The sequence below is a fragment of the Branchiostoma belcheri genome, unplaced genomic scaffold (assembly GCF_001625305.1).
Source record: "Branchiostoma belcheri isolate BF01 breed outbred unplaced genomic scaffold, Haploidv18h27 scaffold50, whole genome shotgun sequence".
Lineage (NCBI taxonomy): Eukaryota > Metazoa > Chordata > Leptocardii > Amphioxiformes > Branchiostomatidae > Branchiostoma > Branchiostoma belcheri.
The window spans coordinates 847,710-867,950 of record NW_017804132.1 but is presented as its reverse complement, the minus strand read 5'-3'; the positions used below and the strand labels follow the sequence as shown (position 1 = coordinate 867,950).

Here is a 20,241-nt window from a genome sequence, read left to right as displayed (position 1 = left end):
GATTGACAAGTAAAGATATGACAGGGATATATAATTAAGCTTATTCTACCGGAAAAATTTGCCCCTCAAGATACAGGAAATAGCGTTTTAGAGGGTCAATATTTCAGCATTTTCCCGGGGGAGCATGCCCCTGGACCCCACCTAGGATTGTGACGCCTTGCGCCCTCGGTGCTCGACATAATGGTACGTCAAACGAATTTGAAATGATGTAAAAAATCTTTTAGTGCATCATGACAAATCGTACCTATGAATTAGAGACTTTCCACCATCCTTTAGCAATAGCTACTACATGAACGTTCATGTTCCCTTTCCATCATTATTTCTTTGCTCGTGCTTTTTTGTGTGTATCATTAATTCTCAGAACGTGTAACATTTGAGTTTATTCCGTGTCACGTACTGTTTACTTAACTAATTCAAGCATATCGTTTTCTCCATTTATTTTTGATAATATGAACAAACTGCGCTTGATGAAGATACAAGTGCGGGTAAATTGTCTTAATGGAGATATGAAAATGCAATAACAATATCATAAATTACTTCTTATGCTCGAGACTTGCTGCAATATTGCAATCTGTATTCCTTATTTCCTCTCCCTGATGTTTCTAAGAAATATTGTGGAGCGCAGTTCTGCTTAAGTACTACCAAAGGGATTGGACGCCTTCACCTTGTACATTTTAACCTGGTAACACCTTAAGAATACATAAACGCCTCCCCCTCTCCAAGACGCAACCTTAAATGCAAACTCCCGTCCCAAAGGCTCTGATGTAGTAAGCCCCTTATTGTTCGCACAGAAAGAAGTCATCTGATTCATTTTAAGGCCACAGCAAGTAATTTTTATGGATGACATCAGCGCGCGCATTAATTTTCGCCTGATTTTGAAAAAAAAAAATTTGTCATTATGCCGAAAAAGGGCAAAGATGTCTGTTGCCAGGCTTTGAATTTATGTTCTGTTTCTTACTTTGATGCAGTGATATGTGATGCCGGCTGTCTATATATGATGTTACTACTGAATCAAAGTCAAAATTTGAAATTGTAGGAACCTTGTTTTTTTCGGCCCGCCTTCTTTTTTTCGCCCGCTCGCATTAGATTTGTAATCTGTGGAGGATATCATCCATAAAATTTACTTGCTGTAGCCTTATTGTTCGCACAGAAAGAAGTCATCTGAGTCATTATAACGCCATCAACATCAAATAGCAGGGACCATCATAGCTTGATTAATTATTCATGACCCCGGGAAAGTCTATTAAGATCCAATTGGGAGCAATATACTTACACTCACGTTTTATGTCCTGACTAGGAGGAAGAATATCGACTATCGTTTGCTTCGTTGAGTCACTTTTTATGGTTAATCGGGGCATTATCAAATCTAACCTTTGTACTTATACACCTTACAGATCGTAGGTTATATAAGGAAGATATTTCGCTTAGAAAAAACATAGAGTAAAAACTATACGTCTTGTGTGGCCAAGAAATAGATTATCGTTGCTCAAATGCACATCTGATATTCATCAATAATGAAAGTGTCTATTCTTCTGCTTCATCTGAGTAGAAAGACACAAACATACGGCAAGGCGTTATATTCAAGGTGACATCCTTGAATATGTATATGGGAAACAAACACAGCACAAAACAAAACACTTAACCTACCACTAAGAATGGCGAATGTCCTCGTTCCAACCATTAAAAAGGTCGAACTGTAATAGATTATAAGAATGCAATCGAAAACTCGTCAGTTTTCAACCGCAAATAACTCCATGAATTTGTACATTCAAAGATATCAAATATTGGCTAACTTGTCAAAAAATGCCTCCAAACACACAACTAGAACTATTCATTAGCACTTTACAACGAAAACTTCTGTACAAATATAAACCATTGCAACAGAATATGAGATCCAGAATTGTCTTAAAACCCACATAATATACAGTCTGTGAATAACAATAGCTTTATTATAACCAACACGGGACCCTTTTGTTAAGTGAAGAGGAAGAAAGGAAGATTAACCTCACCATAAATGTTTACGTCTTGGGAGTAATAAGGATCAGTTATTGCTCCTTAGGAGTGTATGAGGTTGACAGTTTCATTGACATTGTATATTTCTATGTCTCCAATATCGTCATAAAGCTGTATCATGCATATACTTTATGTAGATTGTTAAATGTCGACAACACAGTAATTGATCACTAGATGAAAGGGTTTGGCAAGATCTGGAAAATGTTTGAGGATGGGGAGGGGGGCACTCTGTCGAATGCAAGGAAATGATGCAACATCTGCTTGGATTTGTGTTAAACTCTCAATTTGCTGAAACATACGCGTTTCTCCAGGGCCCTTTAACGAGCCTATATTTCTAGACTACTATCTTCTTTTATTAGCATTACAAAAAGGACAAGAACAACTTATTTTGTTACCCCACATACACACAAAACAACAATATTCAAGTCGCTTGTCAAATTAATTGACAAGTAATTAATTGCGATATACATGTATAATAGGTACAAAATGGAGTGTTTTACCTCTACATCTATTTGACGGACATGTCCACAAGTCAAATAGAGCTAGAATCGCTTGGTGCCATCAGTATAATGTTTGTGTTAATAGTAAAATTTTAACATTATCGCCATACCGTATTAACGGGGCACATCTGATCAGTAAAAGACTATATACTATCTCACTGTTGTGTTTCTTTAAAAACAAGCATTTGAAACCCCCTAGGCCTTTTTTGACCATTGCATATTGCCATTGTTGTAAAATCTAGCGGTTCTGACATATTTACAACTTTGGCCTTTTCCGTGGCCGCTTTCCATACGTGTGTGGTGCCTTTTGCCAGCTGTATTATTGCACATTCCTTCAGGAACTGGTATGAAATATTACTATTCATAAGCAGAGAATATCACCAGTCCCACACGGCGTATAATTAATTCATCAGGTCCATGAAATTGCGCCCTACATGTTCACACAACCATGACATAACCGTTCTTACGGCCTGAATCTGCCACTTGTAAAACTTTAAAACTATTAGGTTTGACTCCGAGGTTTGACATAATGATCTTTTTTTCGCGTTATTATATAGTCCGCAAATCCATCAAAAGAGAGCTTGAATTCTGAAGTGATATTCCGGTGACAGGCATATTTTTGGGTCTTGCACATTTAATGTATGAAATAAAAAGCAGGGTTAGAGGATATTGACGTACACCTGTAGCAGCACGTATGCATGTTATACTACAAACTACAAAGTTAGAATTAAGATATAGGAAATACATAGGTAAAGGGAGAAAGAAATGTCATTGGAGATTGTGCATTAGGGTACAGTTACGAAAAGTAGGGTGGACAGAAAACGATGTGACGATGGACCATAGCCCCTGTCACATATTCTTGAAAGTGGCCTCCCGAACACTCCCTAGCCTTGCGTGAGCTGTAGCTACTAACCGGGAGTAGGCCTCGAAATTAACTTTTCTTTCTATTGTCCCAGCACTGTCCCAAAAATAAATTTCAACTGTCCCAAAGTGAGGATGAAGTTCCCCAACCTGGTTTTTTTATATTGTATGACTTCAACTTGAATTTAACTTAGCTTATATTCACTCCCAGGCGCACTATAATTACAGAGTAGACAGGAAATCTCGGGGAGGGGGCTTTTCCGGCTCCAAAAGCCGGGACGTGTGCCTGCTAAACACAAGAATGGCTGACATTCTGATGTTGATTATTTTTCTATTGTCCCAAAAATGTCCCAAAGTGTCTTTCTATTTGTCCCAGCCTAAATTTAAGTGGTCAGTGGCCATTGGAGCACCTTTAATTTCGAGCCTTGTGGGAGCAGTAGCCAAGCCACGCTGCACTTCAAGCGATCGAACAAGCCCCAAAGCGTCGAGTTCGACCTGCTCTACTTGACTTCCCAGGCCAATTAACGGGCCGAACATTCCCCAGTAGTCAACATCATGGAGTGGTCGGTCTTACCGCCTGTCAGGCCACGAAGAAGGGTGATTTCTTGTGGGAGGAACGTTCTCTTAATGCAGATCCTTCTTCTTCCTTAGAGACATCGTCTTAAGAAGTTGTGGAAGAGTTTCGTTTAAGCTAATCTACAAGTAGATTCTAAAAATAGGGTGGGAAGACAGTATCCTTTGGCCAGAGCAGTGCCCATTAAGCCCTTGTCACACATTCACGACCTTCCCCCAAATTTGATTCCGAACACCGGTCGACCATATGTCCGGCTGACGTTCGGGAGCACTTTGACCAGATTTATGCCACGCCTACCTTTCTATACGAAGCGAAATGAATTTGAGTTAAATGTGAGTCACATTTAACCCCAGAACACGATCCCAATAGTTCTGACATACTATCAGTCAACCATGGTCGGACCTCCCGACCAACCCCCGAATGATTTAAACGTCTGGAAACATTTGACTGTCGCTGCCAAATAGTAGCCGACTTCGCCGAATACCAGCCGACTTTGCCCCGACCTACTCCTAACCATGGTTGGGGGGAGAGGCTAAATTTATGTGACAGTGGCTTAAGTTTGTTATGACGAACACAATAACAAGGGCTTACAGTAAAGCTGACACAATTAGAGGTGACATGAACACAATGTGAGGGTGGGGGCTTCTCCGGGCAAAATATCACGTCTATTGTCCGTGTCCTCAACTACCCAGGTAGCCTCTTAACACCTGCCATGGTCCCTGAGGCTACAGCAGTTAATCAACACTTTCTCAGGCCACCTTATTCCGCATTGTGCAGAAAAAGTAAAGCAGCGATTAGCCAAGCTAATTCTACGGAAATTCAAATTACTTGGAGATAATCTGCCACAGAACATGTGTACGTGATTTGACTCCGTACTGCGTTCACGTCTAACCATTACCGCTCACTGCAAGGTATGCAGTGTACTTTCAGGACGGCATAACTGGAATATTATGAATAAGGCAACCTGTATGGTATGGACACATGCTGCCCCACATTAGCACATGTGTACCAGTATTTCATACTCTAGGCGTTTAAAACAGTGCTGAAGCAAGCCCAATGGTGAGTCCTTTATTATTGGACCTCCATTCAACGTCCTATCCTAGGGACGTCCCTAACCGAAGCTAGGTACTCATTTACACCTGAGTGAAGTGAGGAAAGTCGTGTTAAGTGCCTTTCTCAAGGGCACAAAATCGATGACATCAGACAGGATTCGAACTCGAGACCTCTTAGATCGGCTGAACACGCTGCTACGCCACACGACTCCACAATGACAGGGGCTCAACCATCACGTTTAGTTTTCCTAGATCTAGAGACCCACCGTCATTTTTGAAGAAAGAAAATCAACTCCTTTGTTTGGCTGTTAACGTTCCATCGCTCTTTCAACGTCTCACGAGAATTCTGTGCGGCTCTCATGCGGGATGATTATAGGAGAAACAAAGACTACAAAAGACAAGCCACTGTGTTACGTCTAACTATGTTAGACATCTCACCTGGGCGTGCAAACCCTAGCCTGGGTGTCAGACTGTTGCCAGGGGCAGTATACGGGCTAGCTTTTCGGCTCCGAAAATTTTACCATAGACGCCCCTAGCTCAGATATAGACAAAGAAGAACTTGATTGACACAACAAAAGTACAGCGACTTTCGTGAGGTCTATAACTAAACATACAGATAGACACGTAGGCACAAAAAAAACAAGACTATGGATGAATCAACATGCTGACTATGTCGTGTCACTTATACTACTACATGTAGTTCTAGGGTCTAAATATTCTTTGATATATTTACCAATTTATACACAGTAAGGGTTATTACGTATACCTTCTAGAATGAAGTTGAATTCTTCTCTGAAGTTGAATTCTTCTAGCATGAAATATAACAATCTGTATCGGTATAGCCAGTATAACCGCCCTTCGGCATAACACGCCAGCTTCGCAGGCACGCGGCGCGGCAGCAGCAAGCTATCTTACACCCAACGACCTGTTACACACAATCTTATACACAGATTCTGTAATATAAATTAGACCAACATTCTAATTCTGGCATCAGGGCTTGTGGCTTCCCCCAGCCGAAGGAAGCATTGTGTCCAGCCAGAGCCTGGCATCCAGGCTACGCTAGCCCTTTCTGCACTCTCCAATGGACCAGTGAAACCTTAGCTTTTTAGCGTGATGGGGGGAAGCATGTGTCACTGCAATGTGGTTACAGGTCAAGTAAGATAACCTTGGAGTCTTTCAAGACCCTCTTATCTTCTTGAAAGTAATTTGGGCTTGTCTGTTATTGTAAATAGTAGAGAGCCATACGTGTGTGAAAGATTATACGAAAAGCTTCTCAAAGTAAAGCCATGCACATTTCAAACATCTTACTGACGTTATGTGTGGGCTATCGAGGCTATCTAAGCACATTTTGGGCACATTCATACCAAATCTCAAACCGTTTTGGTTTAATACCAGGTGTCTATATGGCTAAATGTACAGTTTTTTAATTGTATGAAAACGAAAAAAAAATGAATCAATTTCAAAAGCCTCTATAACAAAATGAAAACAAACGTCTGGGGGTGTTTGCGCACTCAACCTCAGTACCAAATTTCAAGTAATTTGGCCCAAAAATGAAGAAATTGAATCAATTTAACGAAATGACAGGAGTAGAAGTACAAACGACATTACTCCCATACCTATGGTATGGACTGAAATAATTATGACAATTTATATCTTTTACAAACATGTACATGCATGTCTACTAGATATAGACATATCGATATATACATATCTTTTAAGGATGAAATTCTCATAAGTCGAATCTATTACCATTTATACCATAATACACTAATATGATGCACAGTTAGACTATGAATGATACCTTTATGGTAAGTCTATACATATAATGACTTACCTTCGGTATATCAGGTATATCTTCTAAGCGTCATACAAAAGCCGGTTTTTAAAATTCCATCAATATTTGTTGTTCTAGCTGTGCCTGCACTAATGTTGAGCCTGAAGGTATATTCAGCCCGGATGACCTCTGACCCCCTAATTGCTTCTGTTCACACCTCGTTTTATGCACGTAAGGCCATGTTGACTTGATAATATGGATGACATCCACGCGCGTAGGAATTTTCGTCCGTTAAAAAAAGGTTTCGACCATACTGTAAGTCGTAAAAACAGCTGCAAAATGAGCAAATATATGTCGTAGATTACAAAAAAAAAATATTGGGGAACGATAATAATAGCTAGCGTAGTAGTAGTAGAAGTAGAAGTTTTTCCAGACAGCTGTTGCCTGTCTCCTGTTACTGTGTTGCAATGAGTATTATACTTCATTGTAAAAGCAATTAGCCTTCGGGCATGATTTTGCAAATAAAGTTTCAATAGTTCTCACCGATACAGGTAGGAGCTATGTATGACAAAAAGAATGATAATAATGTCGAGGAATGCCAAAATCAATTACAAAGGAAAGAAGGAAAATATGAAGAAATAAAAATGTAGAGTCTATTATTCGCCATAACCAAGGAAGTTAAATTCAACTCAACCTCCCTGCCAACATACTCTGTGTGTTTAGTCATTTGTTCAACCTTCATGGCCACGTAGATTTTATTATGAAGGCAATTTTCTTGCCAAACCTTTGTATTCGCACGCTCGCATCAGTTTTGGGGTTACCAGAGGATGTCATCCATGTAATCGCATCAACCTGGCCTAAATGCGGTGCAGGACCTGACAGACCTCAACTGTCAGTCTACGTGCGGGCTTCATCAGTCTGAAAACCACTGGTGTGGACATGGCACGGGTCATATACCTTCAAGGCTGCGCACATTCTCATTAAAGGCGCCCTCAAAAAAAAACTCGTTTGTTTTTCTAACCCACGATTTTAAGCCAGACTAAGAGAGAACCAGCCACAAGGTTCAAGGGCAAGGATCTGAGACAAACTTTTCAGTCACAAGCATTAAGACACTGCAATTTTCAACGCGAAAAACACGACTGTCCTCAATTTGCTGTTACTCCTGCAGTGCGCGAAGTATGTGACAAAAATATAGGTAAAACACATAGTAACAACATAAATCCTGTTAAACATTAGAGATAATATATTATAGTATATCTATTGTATATACTGTTGTTCACAATAGTGCCAGACGGTTTTTAATGTTTTTCTATGCAATGTAATTTGAGTGAATTATATCACACAAATATACGTAAAAACACATAACATAAACCCTATCAAACATGTTAGAGAATATATCATACTATATCTATAGAAAATGCTTTAATTTAATTGTTCATAACAGTGTCAGACGATTGTCTTTTATATATTTCTATGCAATGTAATTTGAGTTAATTTTCTCCGCACACAACAGACTACAGTCGCTCTGATCCTAGTAGGTCGATTCTTATCTTATCTGTAGGTTTTTGTTATTGTATCCTCTAAGCGAGAAATTGGTCCCCTGGGGACTGCTTGCAAACAACGTCTAAACACTTAACTTCAGGCCGTGTTGAGTTGATTATATGGATAACATCCTCTGGGAACAACACAACTGATGCGAGCGTGCGAATAAAAACAGTTAGAAAAAAACAGTTGCCTTCATTATGAAATCTACGTGGTCATGAAGGTTAAACAAATGATGTAACACACAGAGTATGTTACCTGGGAACAATAAACTCTTCATTTTCATTTCTTCACATTTTCTTCCTGTCCTTTGGAATAGATTTTGGCAATCTACGACATTGGTATTTTTTTCAATATTTTTTTTCAATTTGCAGCATATATTTGCTCATTTTGCAGCTGCTTTGTACGATTCACAGTATGGTGGAAACCTGTTTTTAAACGGACGAAAATTGAAGGGCAAGGGCAAGTCATCCATACAATCAAATCAGCATGCCCTGAGGGCAATTCTAGGAAACCGAATAGTGTTACAGGGAAAACAGCATGACCGAACCCCAGGTATGATAATTACTATATTAAATATGCTCTAGGCAATAGCACCTGTAGTTTGTAACCACTGTTACCTCTGTGTGTGGTTTTGTTTTTCAGTTTGTTTCTACGTATCTTGGGTTTTGCAACGAGGTTTAAAATCAAATCTTGTATTTAACCTTCTTGGGTCTTGTGAACACCTGGCATTGTTTGGGAATAAGGTAGGCATTTCAACTACGCAAAAGATAAGAGAGCAAGATCATAGTCAACATGTTTCACGGATGCACTCGGCATAGCTGGCATGATTTTGTGGTGCACTGATACATTATAGTCATAGATGTTGGAATAGATACTAAGACCTATGCTGAAAGGAACTTTGGGTCTGATACTACCGTTCTAGTGTGGCCGTTTCAAAGGAACTTTTTGTTTGTATTTGACGCGTTGGAACTGGGATTTCTGAAATATTTGTCTCTATCAGAGTGTGGCTCCAAACACACCCTGCAACAAAAAGGATAATAGAAAGTATGTGGGTGTTTGTTTGTCTTGCATTTGTAGCCGTGTCAAAGCGAACTTTGAAGGCTAACCAGGCTCCCGATCCAAAACAATAAATCGTATACATTTTTTTTTATTCCAACATTTCATGACCAAACATGGCTACGGCACACTCAAGTTACTAGTATATCAACTTATATTAATGCCGCCACCAACACAGGGGACAATAAAACACCCATTTTTCTAAGCGAAGTGAGGAAAGTCGTGTAAAGTGCCTTTCCCAAGGGCACAAGATCGGTGGCATGTCAGGACTCGAACCCGGGACCTCTTGGTTCCGAGTCGAGCACTCTGCCGCTACGCCGCACGTCCCCACACGACCCACGTTACATATCAGGAACACATTCTTACCAATTGTTTTTTAAAAAGAACTTTACTCACCTTATACAGAAGAGTTCTTATGCTGAGATTGTCAAGGATTCTTGGCCTTTAACAAGCTCTTCTCTGTACAACCGGTGGGCAGTGGCGTAACGTTTCGCCCTAAAAATATGGGCAGCAACGTTTTCAAACGTACCCTGCAAATCGGACGAGTCACCACAGCACTAGTGTTCACACAGTCGACTGACTGGTCCTCTTCCTGCTCACCAAACACGATATGCGGTCAGGACTTGCACGAAAACGTGTTGGGCTCCCGCTCAGTTCACGGAATACACGGAAGTTTTTGTTTTGTTTTGTTTTGTTTTTTCGTAGAAGGTCGTATCAGTTCAAGGATACGTTCCCACAAGCTTGAAAACAGTCCAGCTCTATAGAAGGCTGTGGGAACTAAGTTGGATACAATGTCTGTTATTTGAACCAGAAAGCGTCTTCCCGTCTAGGCATTCTCCTCTCTTCTAGCCACGGAAGCTGGTTTAGACAGTTGTAAGCTGTGGGATGTGGTTGCAGTTCGTGGTTAACCGCTAGGCGGCTTGATCATATCAGCAAAGATGCGGTTGCACGTTAGTTGGAAAGTGTAAGGGTGGAACTGAAAACGATACAACGTCATGATTAGCTTTAGGAATGAGTGTAGTTTATTTACGATGTGTTGTGGCCTTAAAGCTGCATTATGTAACATTAGCACGATACAGAAAGTCAATTTTCCGGTTATTTCTTTACAAAGTATAAGTAGAATCAACCTTATTCCATTAAGTTCCATTCAGGAAGTGGAGGTGCCAAAGTATGATACCTTAAGGGGTGTTTAAAAGCTGGAAATACAGCTGTCAGCCATGCTTGTTTAAATTCTGGTAGTTTATGGTGGTACCACAAACTTAGTGCGCTTTGTGATAGCGCCAACCATAAATGTGAGAGATGTGACATAATTGCATGGTATGGTGCAGAAAAGTTACATAATGCCCCTTTGACCGAGTTTCTGTATTGGCAATATTCCACAAAGTGATTCAAGATCTGCCTGCGTCCTAGCCCATTGACTATTTGTAGTAAAGTACTCTACACGTACATGTGTTCGGCGCCAAAACCCATCATAAAGTGACAAACTTCATCAGAAAGTGTGGGGTTAGGTCAGCTTGTGTCAGTCACTCGTTTTGGAGAGGAAGAGAATGGAAATATTGGGCAATATTTCAAGTTAAGGCAACAACGCAATTTTGTTACACAATTTACCACTCATAACATAATACCGTAATGCATTATAAGCACTTTGAAGGCACCCATTGCAATTTTAATTTTTTGCAACAAAACAAAAACATGTTCTCGGTGAGGAAATCTGTTTGATATTGACATTTACTGCCATTTCTTAGCACATATTCGTCATCATTTCATACACTTAAAACGTTTGAAATACTAGTAGTCCCAAAACAAGCTACGTGAGGCGTCTCTTTAATTTTTATATTTTTAGGCACCACCCATAAATAGCTAGAACCAATCTATTGCTATGACATCGCATTTTTGCCTCACAGATATCAGTATGCTATGGGATAGAAAAACGACTTTGAAAATCCAGTTTTGCCTTCCTAAAATTGTAAACTAAAGCATCTAACCTGTATGTTTTTAAAGATAGTGTTGCTGTTGTGACCACATTTTATCTCATAAAAAATGTGTATGATTTTATAGTTTTACGATATGGCAAGGGGTCATGAAACGCCGACATAATGACATATATTTGTACATTAACCTTGAAATAAATCTTCTGGGTACAATAGACACAACGCTTTAGAATTTTACACGACGGGAAGAATATGTTTAAAACACACGCCTGTCATTTTCGTGTCCACTCAACGTCAACCGTCCGCCAATTTGCAGGAAAGGGCAAAAGGCGACTAGCTTCCGGCGCCCTTTTTTCCCGCCCTTTTTGGCAGACGACACTTAAATGATCGATGGTTCCTTCAGCATGTTGACGGAATGTGCCCAGATTCCAGCACTTAACACACTAACGTTCTTCTGACATAAACTCCACCAGGAATTTCTACCGGAATTCGGATCGAAGAATTCGGCAAAAAAAAGAGAGTAAAATTGGCCAAGAGAGTCAGGCCGCGGAAGGTTGTTTCTTTCCTTCCGAAGCCAGTCAAACCCCAAGGCGGCCAAACTCCCCTGGCATATATTCCACTATACATAGCCAGCGTAGTTAGTCTGGTAGAGACTACTTCTGACAACTGACTGTTCACTTTTCTTCTGTATATAATACACCTTGCATCTTGCTTGTGAGGATATTTGGAATGAGCAGCTTGTCTAATATAACTAAGCGCATTGAGACCTAATCAGTCACATCCCATAATGACTTCCTCTTTGATCAACTGACAACTGTCAAACCGTTTACGCAAGAGTGAATGCAGACAAGACGACACGTCAACAAAACCTAGTCTCGACCAGACTAACTACGCTGGCTATGTACAGGTGAATATTTGCCAGGGGAGTTTGGCCGCCTTGGGGTTTGACTGGCAGCGCAGAAAGAGGGAAAGAACCAACCTCCCGCGGACTGACTCCCCTGGACAATTTTACTCTCCTAATTTTACGATCCGTATTCCAGTAAAGGCCTGGTGGAGGCTATACAAAACACAAACAGCTTCAACTTACCCCGGAACGAAAACCACCGAAAACCTTTAAAGGTGACTAAACTTTTGGTCCCATAGAAGTCTAGCTTGTCAGACTCATTGTATGTCTGCAGATTTCCGATACCGTATAGCACTGAGACCTTATCAATCAAATTTGATAATGACTTTCTTTTTGATGAATTGACAACTGTCAACCCGTTTAGTGTACGAACCAGTGAATACAGACAAGACGACACGTCAACAAAATCCCTCGTACACCGAAACACAAAGTGACAAACAACTTCTACTTACCACAGATCGAACTTGCAGGTGTAGTCCTATCTCTGACACCACCGAAAATCTTTAAAGATGACTAAACTTAAAGATTTTGGTCCCCTAGCTAGAAGTCTAGCTTGTCAGGTTAAGTACGTAGCACACAGATTGTATTCCTGAATACCTCCGATACCTTCAAAGATATAAATCACAGCAAAATTTAGACAGTAGGGAGAAACTAACTTGAAGTAGGGAGGGGTGACAGTGTAAAACTCTCTCTAAGTCCTTGCTAAACCACAACATATGGCTTTGAGCATTGTCAACATTTTTCTTTTGTAGAAATTCAAATAAAACATGTAAATCAATATATATCTAATTATGTAGGCGTTTAATGGGTTATGGTTAAATGCTGAATGGTATGCTCCATTGTCTTTTATTTATTTCAGAACCTTGTCTCTTACGAAAATTAAAGATCTGTCCATCTTGTCGTAAGAAATATGAAAATTATACGTATTATCGTGGACGTAGATAGGTTAGTTCCGACATAGGTAGAATTTACGTCGCCTTGGGGTGTGATACCTGATATTCAGGTAGCCTTTGTTATACCTGCACGCAACGGGCTTAGGGACTATCCGTTTCTCATTCCAGGGGATTTGACATTACATAACTGAGGGACAGACCGTTTGTTCAGCCTGGGTTGAAAATAAGCCCACCTTCGCACGAGGGATGCATTTCCGAGAAATCGACAATTACTGGCATGTTGGGGCCACACAACTTGGGGGGAAGCTGTGTAAAGTGCCTTTTCTAATGGCACAACGTCGGGGCATGTAGGTGGAATCGAACCCAGGACCCATGGGTTCCGGGCCGAATGCCCTACTAGTACGCCACACGACGCCACCTCCTTGCGAGTTTGTGACATGGCACGTTTTCCATGTTGATTTGATGAGATGGATGACAAAACCATGCCTAGGCAGTGACAGATTCACATAGCCTGAACAGAAGGGTCATCAATGTCGCCATCTTGGCGCCCAAAACCATGAAGGAACCTCATTGTCATCTGACTTGTACGTGCCTAAGGCGAACTTCTGTTGCGGTTTTCTACTCTTCAAGCAAAGGTTTAGGCTTTGGCTTATTTTTTGCATGTTTTAGGCATTTCTGTCTGTATCAGTATATCCAGTATAACCGCCCTTCGGCGTAGCAAATTTCCGTCTCGTAAACGGTCGTCGCCTTTGCGAACGGTCGTCGCCTTTTCTTCGGAAAGGCGACGACCGTTCTGAGAAAAGGCGACGACCGTTTACGAGACGGAAATTTGCTTCGGCGTAATACACCAGCTTCGCGGACACGTGGGGCGACGGCAGCTAGCTATATCACACCGAACGACCTGTTGCACTCAATCTTTGCACATTTAATTGCAGTTGTTTAAAGCTTTGTAGTGATCGATGATGCCCCAACTGTGCTTGGTGGCAACGAGTTCCAGTCTACGATAGTTCTTGGGAAATACGAGATTTTGAACACCTCGATTCTTGGTTGATAACTCTGATATTTGAAGGCATGACTGTTTCTTGTTCTTTTCTGGGCTGTCGGGGCTCTCTTTTTTGTATCGGTACCTTTTTAAGGCCAGTAGCAAATGGTAACTGTCTGGATCTGCCTGGAGGCTAGCTTTTTCTTGTGAAATTTGAGTCTCGTGTGAAGTCAGTAGGGGGTAAGAGGAGGAGCCAAGTCCATTCCTCAGTGTTTAGTAACAATATCAGTCACCAAGAGAGCGAACTATTTTTTTGTCTTCTCTATTTGTTTGTTTTTCTTTATGTTTGTATATTTCTACGATTCCCATTTGTCATGGCATTTGTATACACAATAGAAGATTCTGATACTGACTTATTGTCAGTATTTCATTGTATGGCGAACTGGAAAGGTCCCAAATCAGAATTTGAAGTCTGTCTTCTTTGGTACCCTTTCTAACAGCGTACCTAATATTACCTGTATTGAGTCATGACTAACCTTGGGAACAACTTAACTATTCAAGCCCCGGGGTGTGTTTTACCGAATGAGCACACAGATGTCCTGAGCTATGCTACCAAATAATCTCCAAGCAGATTCTAGGGTGGCAAAAAAGACAGTATCAAATAGGCCAAACAGTATCCATTGGCCAGAGAGGGTCCATGCACGACCCAAGGTGGGGGTAGCGACAAAAAATTGGGCAATATATGAAAAGGTAACGATCTTCCCCCATCAACCTTTACCTGGCACGTCAAACCTGCACAAGGCCATAGTTAACAAGCGTGAAGAAACCAGCAAAACTGGGTTAGGACAGACAATGGACCCTGTGGTCTGAAAACTCACTCATGGGACGGACCACTTAGTCATAACTTTATCAAGAAACTTGGACCACCCAGAAGACAGAGTGACCCTGAATGACATAAGAGTTGCCAGGTATGCACCTGTGCCGAAAGACTGAAGTATTAGTATTCGTTTATGGAAATGGTTGGCTTGGTTTTTCTCTGAAAACCGGATGAACAGTAGACTAATCTCGGACGATCAAATCGGCCCCCAGAGTTACCCATTGTCTCCGAGGGCATCTCCACAACAAAATTTTCTAGCGAGCATTGCAGTACCAGAGTTTAGAAGCAAGATATGCTGTTTGCAGACACGTCTGGGCAAAACTGTGGCCACATACTTTACGGAGGCCGACACTTGGCGATGCCCAATGGCAATGTTTTCTTCATTTTTGCAGTGCAAAGGTTTGACTATTGAAGAAACAAAAAAGGAATGTGACATTTTTTGGAAGGTCGGAACTAGTTCCAGCGAACCGGTACGCGGTATACACAGCACTAGTCGTGAAAGTCGGATTACATTGGCAAGACCTATACCCTTATGGCAACAAGAATAAAGCGAACGGATCAATGATACGTGTACTAGGATATAACGAAATTAGATACATTTATTGTCCTTCCATGAGCCAAGCACAACAAAGTAAATGATGTTCACAAACCAATAGCAGGATGTTAAAATATATCTGAAAACTTCTCATAAGAACAATCAGTGTAAACATAATTCAATGGAATGGCGTTGTCTAGTATAACAAGCTTGCCATTACACATACAAGTTCAGTGCAATCATTAAAATCAAACTCTTACAAATACATGTATCTGCAATAACGAATGACTATATGCTGTTTTCAACTTGTAAATTAAGCTTTCAATGTTGACCATGGCTTGTATGTAGATTAGAAGCTAATTCCGTAAACCTAGTTACTTGGATAAATAATTTTATTGCTCAACACAAATATTTGTGGCAGCTACTACTTAATTAACAATAATTTAAAGAAGACTGGTTTATTGTACATGCTATAAAATTATAGTTAACCACTACACCAATATGATTATGAAGCATCATACTCAACAACTGCAATTTTATATGGATGAAAATAATGAGGTGAAATACTAACAACCAGAAAGTGACAACCATTTGAAAATTGTCACATAGTGTCAAATAAACAATGCACACGACAAAATACTGCCATCTAGTGGCCAAGTACAGAAGTGCAAAGAAGATAGCATACTAGTGTCTTCACTTATTCGATTTGATTTTTTTAAGTTTTCAATGTTTATGAAAAATATCTGTGCCATACATATCAATATAGTTCTTTGTCTCTGAAATATTGCTTTCAAACTGTCATATCAAACATACCTTGATCATCACAAAAATATTGGTTATCGGTTGTTCAACCCAACCTTGTCCAATAAAATGAAGACTGGATCCAATCATTTCAAGTGCCAGTCGGTACTCATTTGTCATCTAAGAACATCAATCGTGATCGCGTGAGCGACACTCTTCAAGATGCTGATCTTACCGTTAGGCCTAGGATAAAATGCTGTGTTTCCGGTTTTTGAAATTTCCCGACCGACTCGAACAAAAACATAGCCAGGGTGCTACACGTCCGTTCGCATAGTAGCTACCCACAAACTAACTAGGGAGGTGCCAAAAAGCAGTTAGCTCAAGCAACTGAATACGATTTTGGAAACGTCTGACCGTTTCCAAAATCATATCCAGTTGCTTGAGTAAGTGCTTTTTGACGTATCTTATTACCTTATCACCGACGTAACTACGGAGGTGCCCAGGCCAACGCCCTATCCTTTCGTGGCTGTGTGTGCCTGTGTGTCAACTGCTGGTAAGACCACAACATTTTCTATCTGACATCTGAAATTCATACCTACTGAAACGTTATTTCACGCATTTCTAGAAAGGCAATAATTTTCATTGACTGAATCAGGTAAAATATTTGTCCCCTCCCCACAAGCAAACGGAAGGACAGGTCCTGTAGACTACCCTGGTCCTGCTGTATTTCAGTTTTAATTAAAAGGCTTCAGCTGTAATCTTTCTTTTCTTTTTCTCTTTGAACAAGAGAGAGAATTCTTACCTATTGATCCTTTTTCAGGATGACATCGGAAACACAACATTTTTCCTAGGCCTTATATGAGTTTGTCAGCTCTCAGAGGATTAGCCACTGACTCTTTTGAGCTAGCAGCGACCGCACGAGTATTTGAGGCCAGAGCCGGGTCACTTAGTGATCTGTGAAGTTTGGACTCCAAGATGGCGGCGGTGCCCTCCCTGTCACGTGACCCGCTTCCCGTGGGTCCGGGGCTCGGGGTGGACATCGTGCGGTGCAGGCGCGCGGGGCTTGCCGGGAACATGGCGGACTCATTTTTTGTGTTCATCTTCTTTTGCGCGACGTTTCTGGTGGTACCGTTAGCAAGCCGCGGTGTAGGGCTGAGGACAACAATCTCGGGCATAACGCTCTCACCGCCCGCCTTCGCCCCTTCCTCGGCCTCATCCGGCCAAAACCACCGCCGACATCTCCGCCAGGAACACCGGCACATGAGGTACAGGAACCCGATGGTCGGGACGGTGATGGCTACCGTTAGTAGCGCTGTAGCCCCGGCTCGGCTGAGGGAAGAAGGGCTGATGAGTTGGATGGATCCTTCGGGGGATAGGGACTCACGGTCAAGCTGGTGCGCGCCGGTTAACTGTCCTCCGAAATGGAAAACGCTGGTGGACATGTTTGTGTCTTTCCCGTATAGTTCTCCCTTAAACATAATTCACGGGAAGCAACACTGTAGGCGTGGATATCACTAAAGAGAGAGAGAAAGAAAATTATTTATTAAAAACACTTGTAGCACACCTGAATTGTATTTTTACACTGTTTTTACGACGCATCCGTAAACGCACGACAATATAACTCAACCTCTAGTTCTTTTGAATATCTGTATTGGTTGAAAAAATGGACATACGTTTGCCTAACGACATTAAACGCCATCGTTCAATAGTTTTACGCAGTATGGTAGCGTGCTATTCCTATATTTGGCAGGTCTGCAAAAACACGGCGAAAACAAAGAGTCAAATCTGATATAAGGTCAAAGCTACTAACCGTGCATGAATACGCCCTAACATGTACTACAGTGCAGAAGTGTCCACCTTTGTGGAAGCAACGTCTGGACGAGATATTCAAGCACCCAAATAAAGCATTACAAAGAAAAGAAATATATTGAAACCTACCAGGGTGTCACGTTGCTTGCTGCACGGAATGAGTAAACAATCCTCACAAAGTCAACTGCAACATTGAAGTATCTGTTGCGTGAGAGCTCTTGTCACAACCATCTGACTTAATCTGCATACACGCGCGTGTGTACTGTACTGTAGTGTAGGCAGCTAATTATCGAGATCCTATAGCAGCGTGTTTTTTAACTCACGTATGAGGGCGAGAAAATTAGATAAAAGGCTAGACGGTAAACGCACCGCCTGCAGGCATTTCCGTGAATGATATGAAATTACCTATGACGCAGAGACCGTTATTTGAATTATCATATGGAAGAACCGGTTTCTGTATCCTGGATACCATCCAACGAGAATCCTTTATAGTCGCAAGCGAGAAAAAACATATTAGGAAGCGAACTGGGAAATAGTCGTGACTTGGTCAAGTGCCAGAAATATCAACCAAGGATTGAGGTGTTCAAAACTACCCATTCCTTACAATAGATATGCTTGTAATTTTTTAGAAGCTGGAGCCTTGATACCATCCAACGAGACTCGCAAGCTGAAAAAAAACATCTTAGGAAGCGAATTGGGAAATCGTGACTTGGTCAAGTGCCAGAAATATCTACCAAGGATTGAGGTGTTCAAAACTCATGTTTTTTCCTAGATTTATCTTAGAGTGGAACTTGAAGTACAGTAGGGGTATCATAACTTGATAGATTTAAAGGTGCTTAGAGTTAGTTGTGCAAAGGCTGGGTGTGACAAGTCGTCCGGTGTAATATAGCCAGCTTCCACCGCGCCGCGTGCCTATGAAGCTGCTGCGTTACGCCGAAAGGTGGTTATACCGGCTATACAGGTACAGATACAAACCGAAGCCCCGGTATTCAAAAAGGATGGAACCCATTCTGCCATAGACTTAGTCTGAAGAATGATAACCAAGCGTGTATAAATTTTGTCCGGAAATTTTGCTCCCTTCGGTATACGGTGCGGAAATTATGCTAAACTTAAAAGTCTCCGCAAAACTACCTTAATCGGTTTACTCGTGCACATCCCTTTGCTCATTAGGGTCATCATTTCTTCAAAAAGTCTGCATATAGTTGTGAAACATCCGCGGAAACTTTAATAACGTTTCACATTTCCCGTAGCCCTTCTCATCTTCTTTCCTGTCCCCAAGGCAATATACATCAAAACTACAGCTTAACCAGCTGAGAGCCAGCCTTTCCATTGATGTTGTCACGTATACCGTAGTTAATCATCCCAGTATTTATATATGTCTTCGCCAAGAAGGTTAATTTTTTTTTATATGTTCATATGTATGTAATAATGTGTGTGTGTATGTGTATGTGGGTGTGGTGTGGTGTAGCACGATAACTCAAGAAGCTATGGATGAATTACCATAAAATTTGATAGGTGGATAGCTTTCGGTGACATCTAACAGCTATAATTAAGGTCCATTCCATCCTCGTAAAGGGTCAAGGAATTTTCCCGGCGTCGAATTTCAATTTTGGTTGGTTGTCTGCTTGTTTATTCCCAAATAGTCAAAGAAGGAAATAAAAATGAGCTTACGCACAATGTAAAAAGGATATGCGGGTGGGAAGATAAAAAGCCAAATACAGTTGTAGGCTTGTCATGGCTTGCCTACTTGACAAATCATGATAATAGTGATAAATGTAATAGTAGTCATAATAGAAAACAACATATAGTTCCTAAATAACGCCACATCAAAATTGGTTTCGTAACAACTTACATAATAAATGGACTAACAAGGGTTTCATTATACTATACGAAATATGAGAAAGAAGAATAAGAAAAAATACATTTCAACAATGTTTTCTTCTACTGGTTACATTACGGTATACGGCAAAAATATACAACAGTTTGGTTCCGAAATTCCAGTTTAACTTCGAACTAATGCCCATATCTCAGCGACCTTACATCTACAATGTAGATGGGCAAACATCGTAAGTTATAGGTAAAAAATAATGTAAGAATAAATAAGGTCATGTTGATTTGATTATATGGATGACATCCTCTGGGAACCCGAAAACTGATGCGAGCGTGCGAATAAAAAAAAAGTTTGTGCAAAAAA

General features: G+C 40.9%; 2 protein-coding genes across 2 annotated transcripts in view; both read right to left on the bottom strand.

Moving 5' to 3' along the window:
- Window positions 1–9,829, bottom strand: part of LOC109480276 (leucine-rich repeat-containing protein 24-like) — a 46,102-nt gene extending 36,273 nt beyond the window's left edge. Inside the window, exon 1 of the mRNA XM_019782439.1 lies at window positions 9,772–9,829. The gene's annotated coding sequence lies outside the window, so the exon portion shown is untranslated. The remainder of the gene's footprint in view (window positions 1–9,771) is intronic.
- A 7,263-nt stretch (window positions 9,830–17,092) lies between these two features.
- On the bottom strand, window positions 17,093–18,313 carry LOC109480222. The gene is made up of 2 exons (XM_019782371.1): window positions 18,177–18,313; window positions 17,093–17,752 (listed from the first exon to the last, which is right to left on the bottom strand). The coding sequence occupies exon 2, from the start codon at window positions 17,714–17,716 to the stop codon at window positions 17,093–17,095; it is 624 nt and encodes a 207-aa protein (XP_019637930.1). The 5' UTR covers window positions 17,717–17,752; window positions 18,177–18,313.
- Window positions 18,314–20,241: the final 1,928 nt, after the last annotated feature.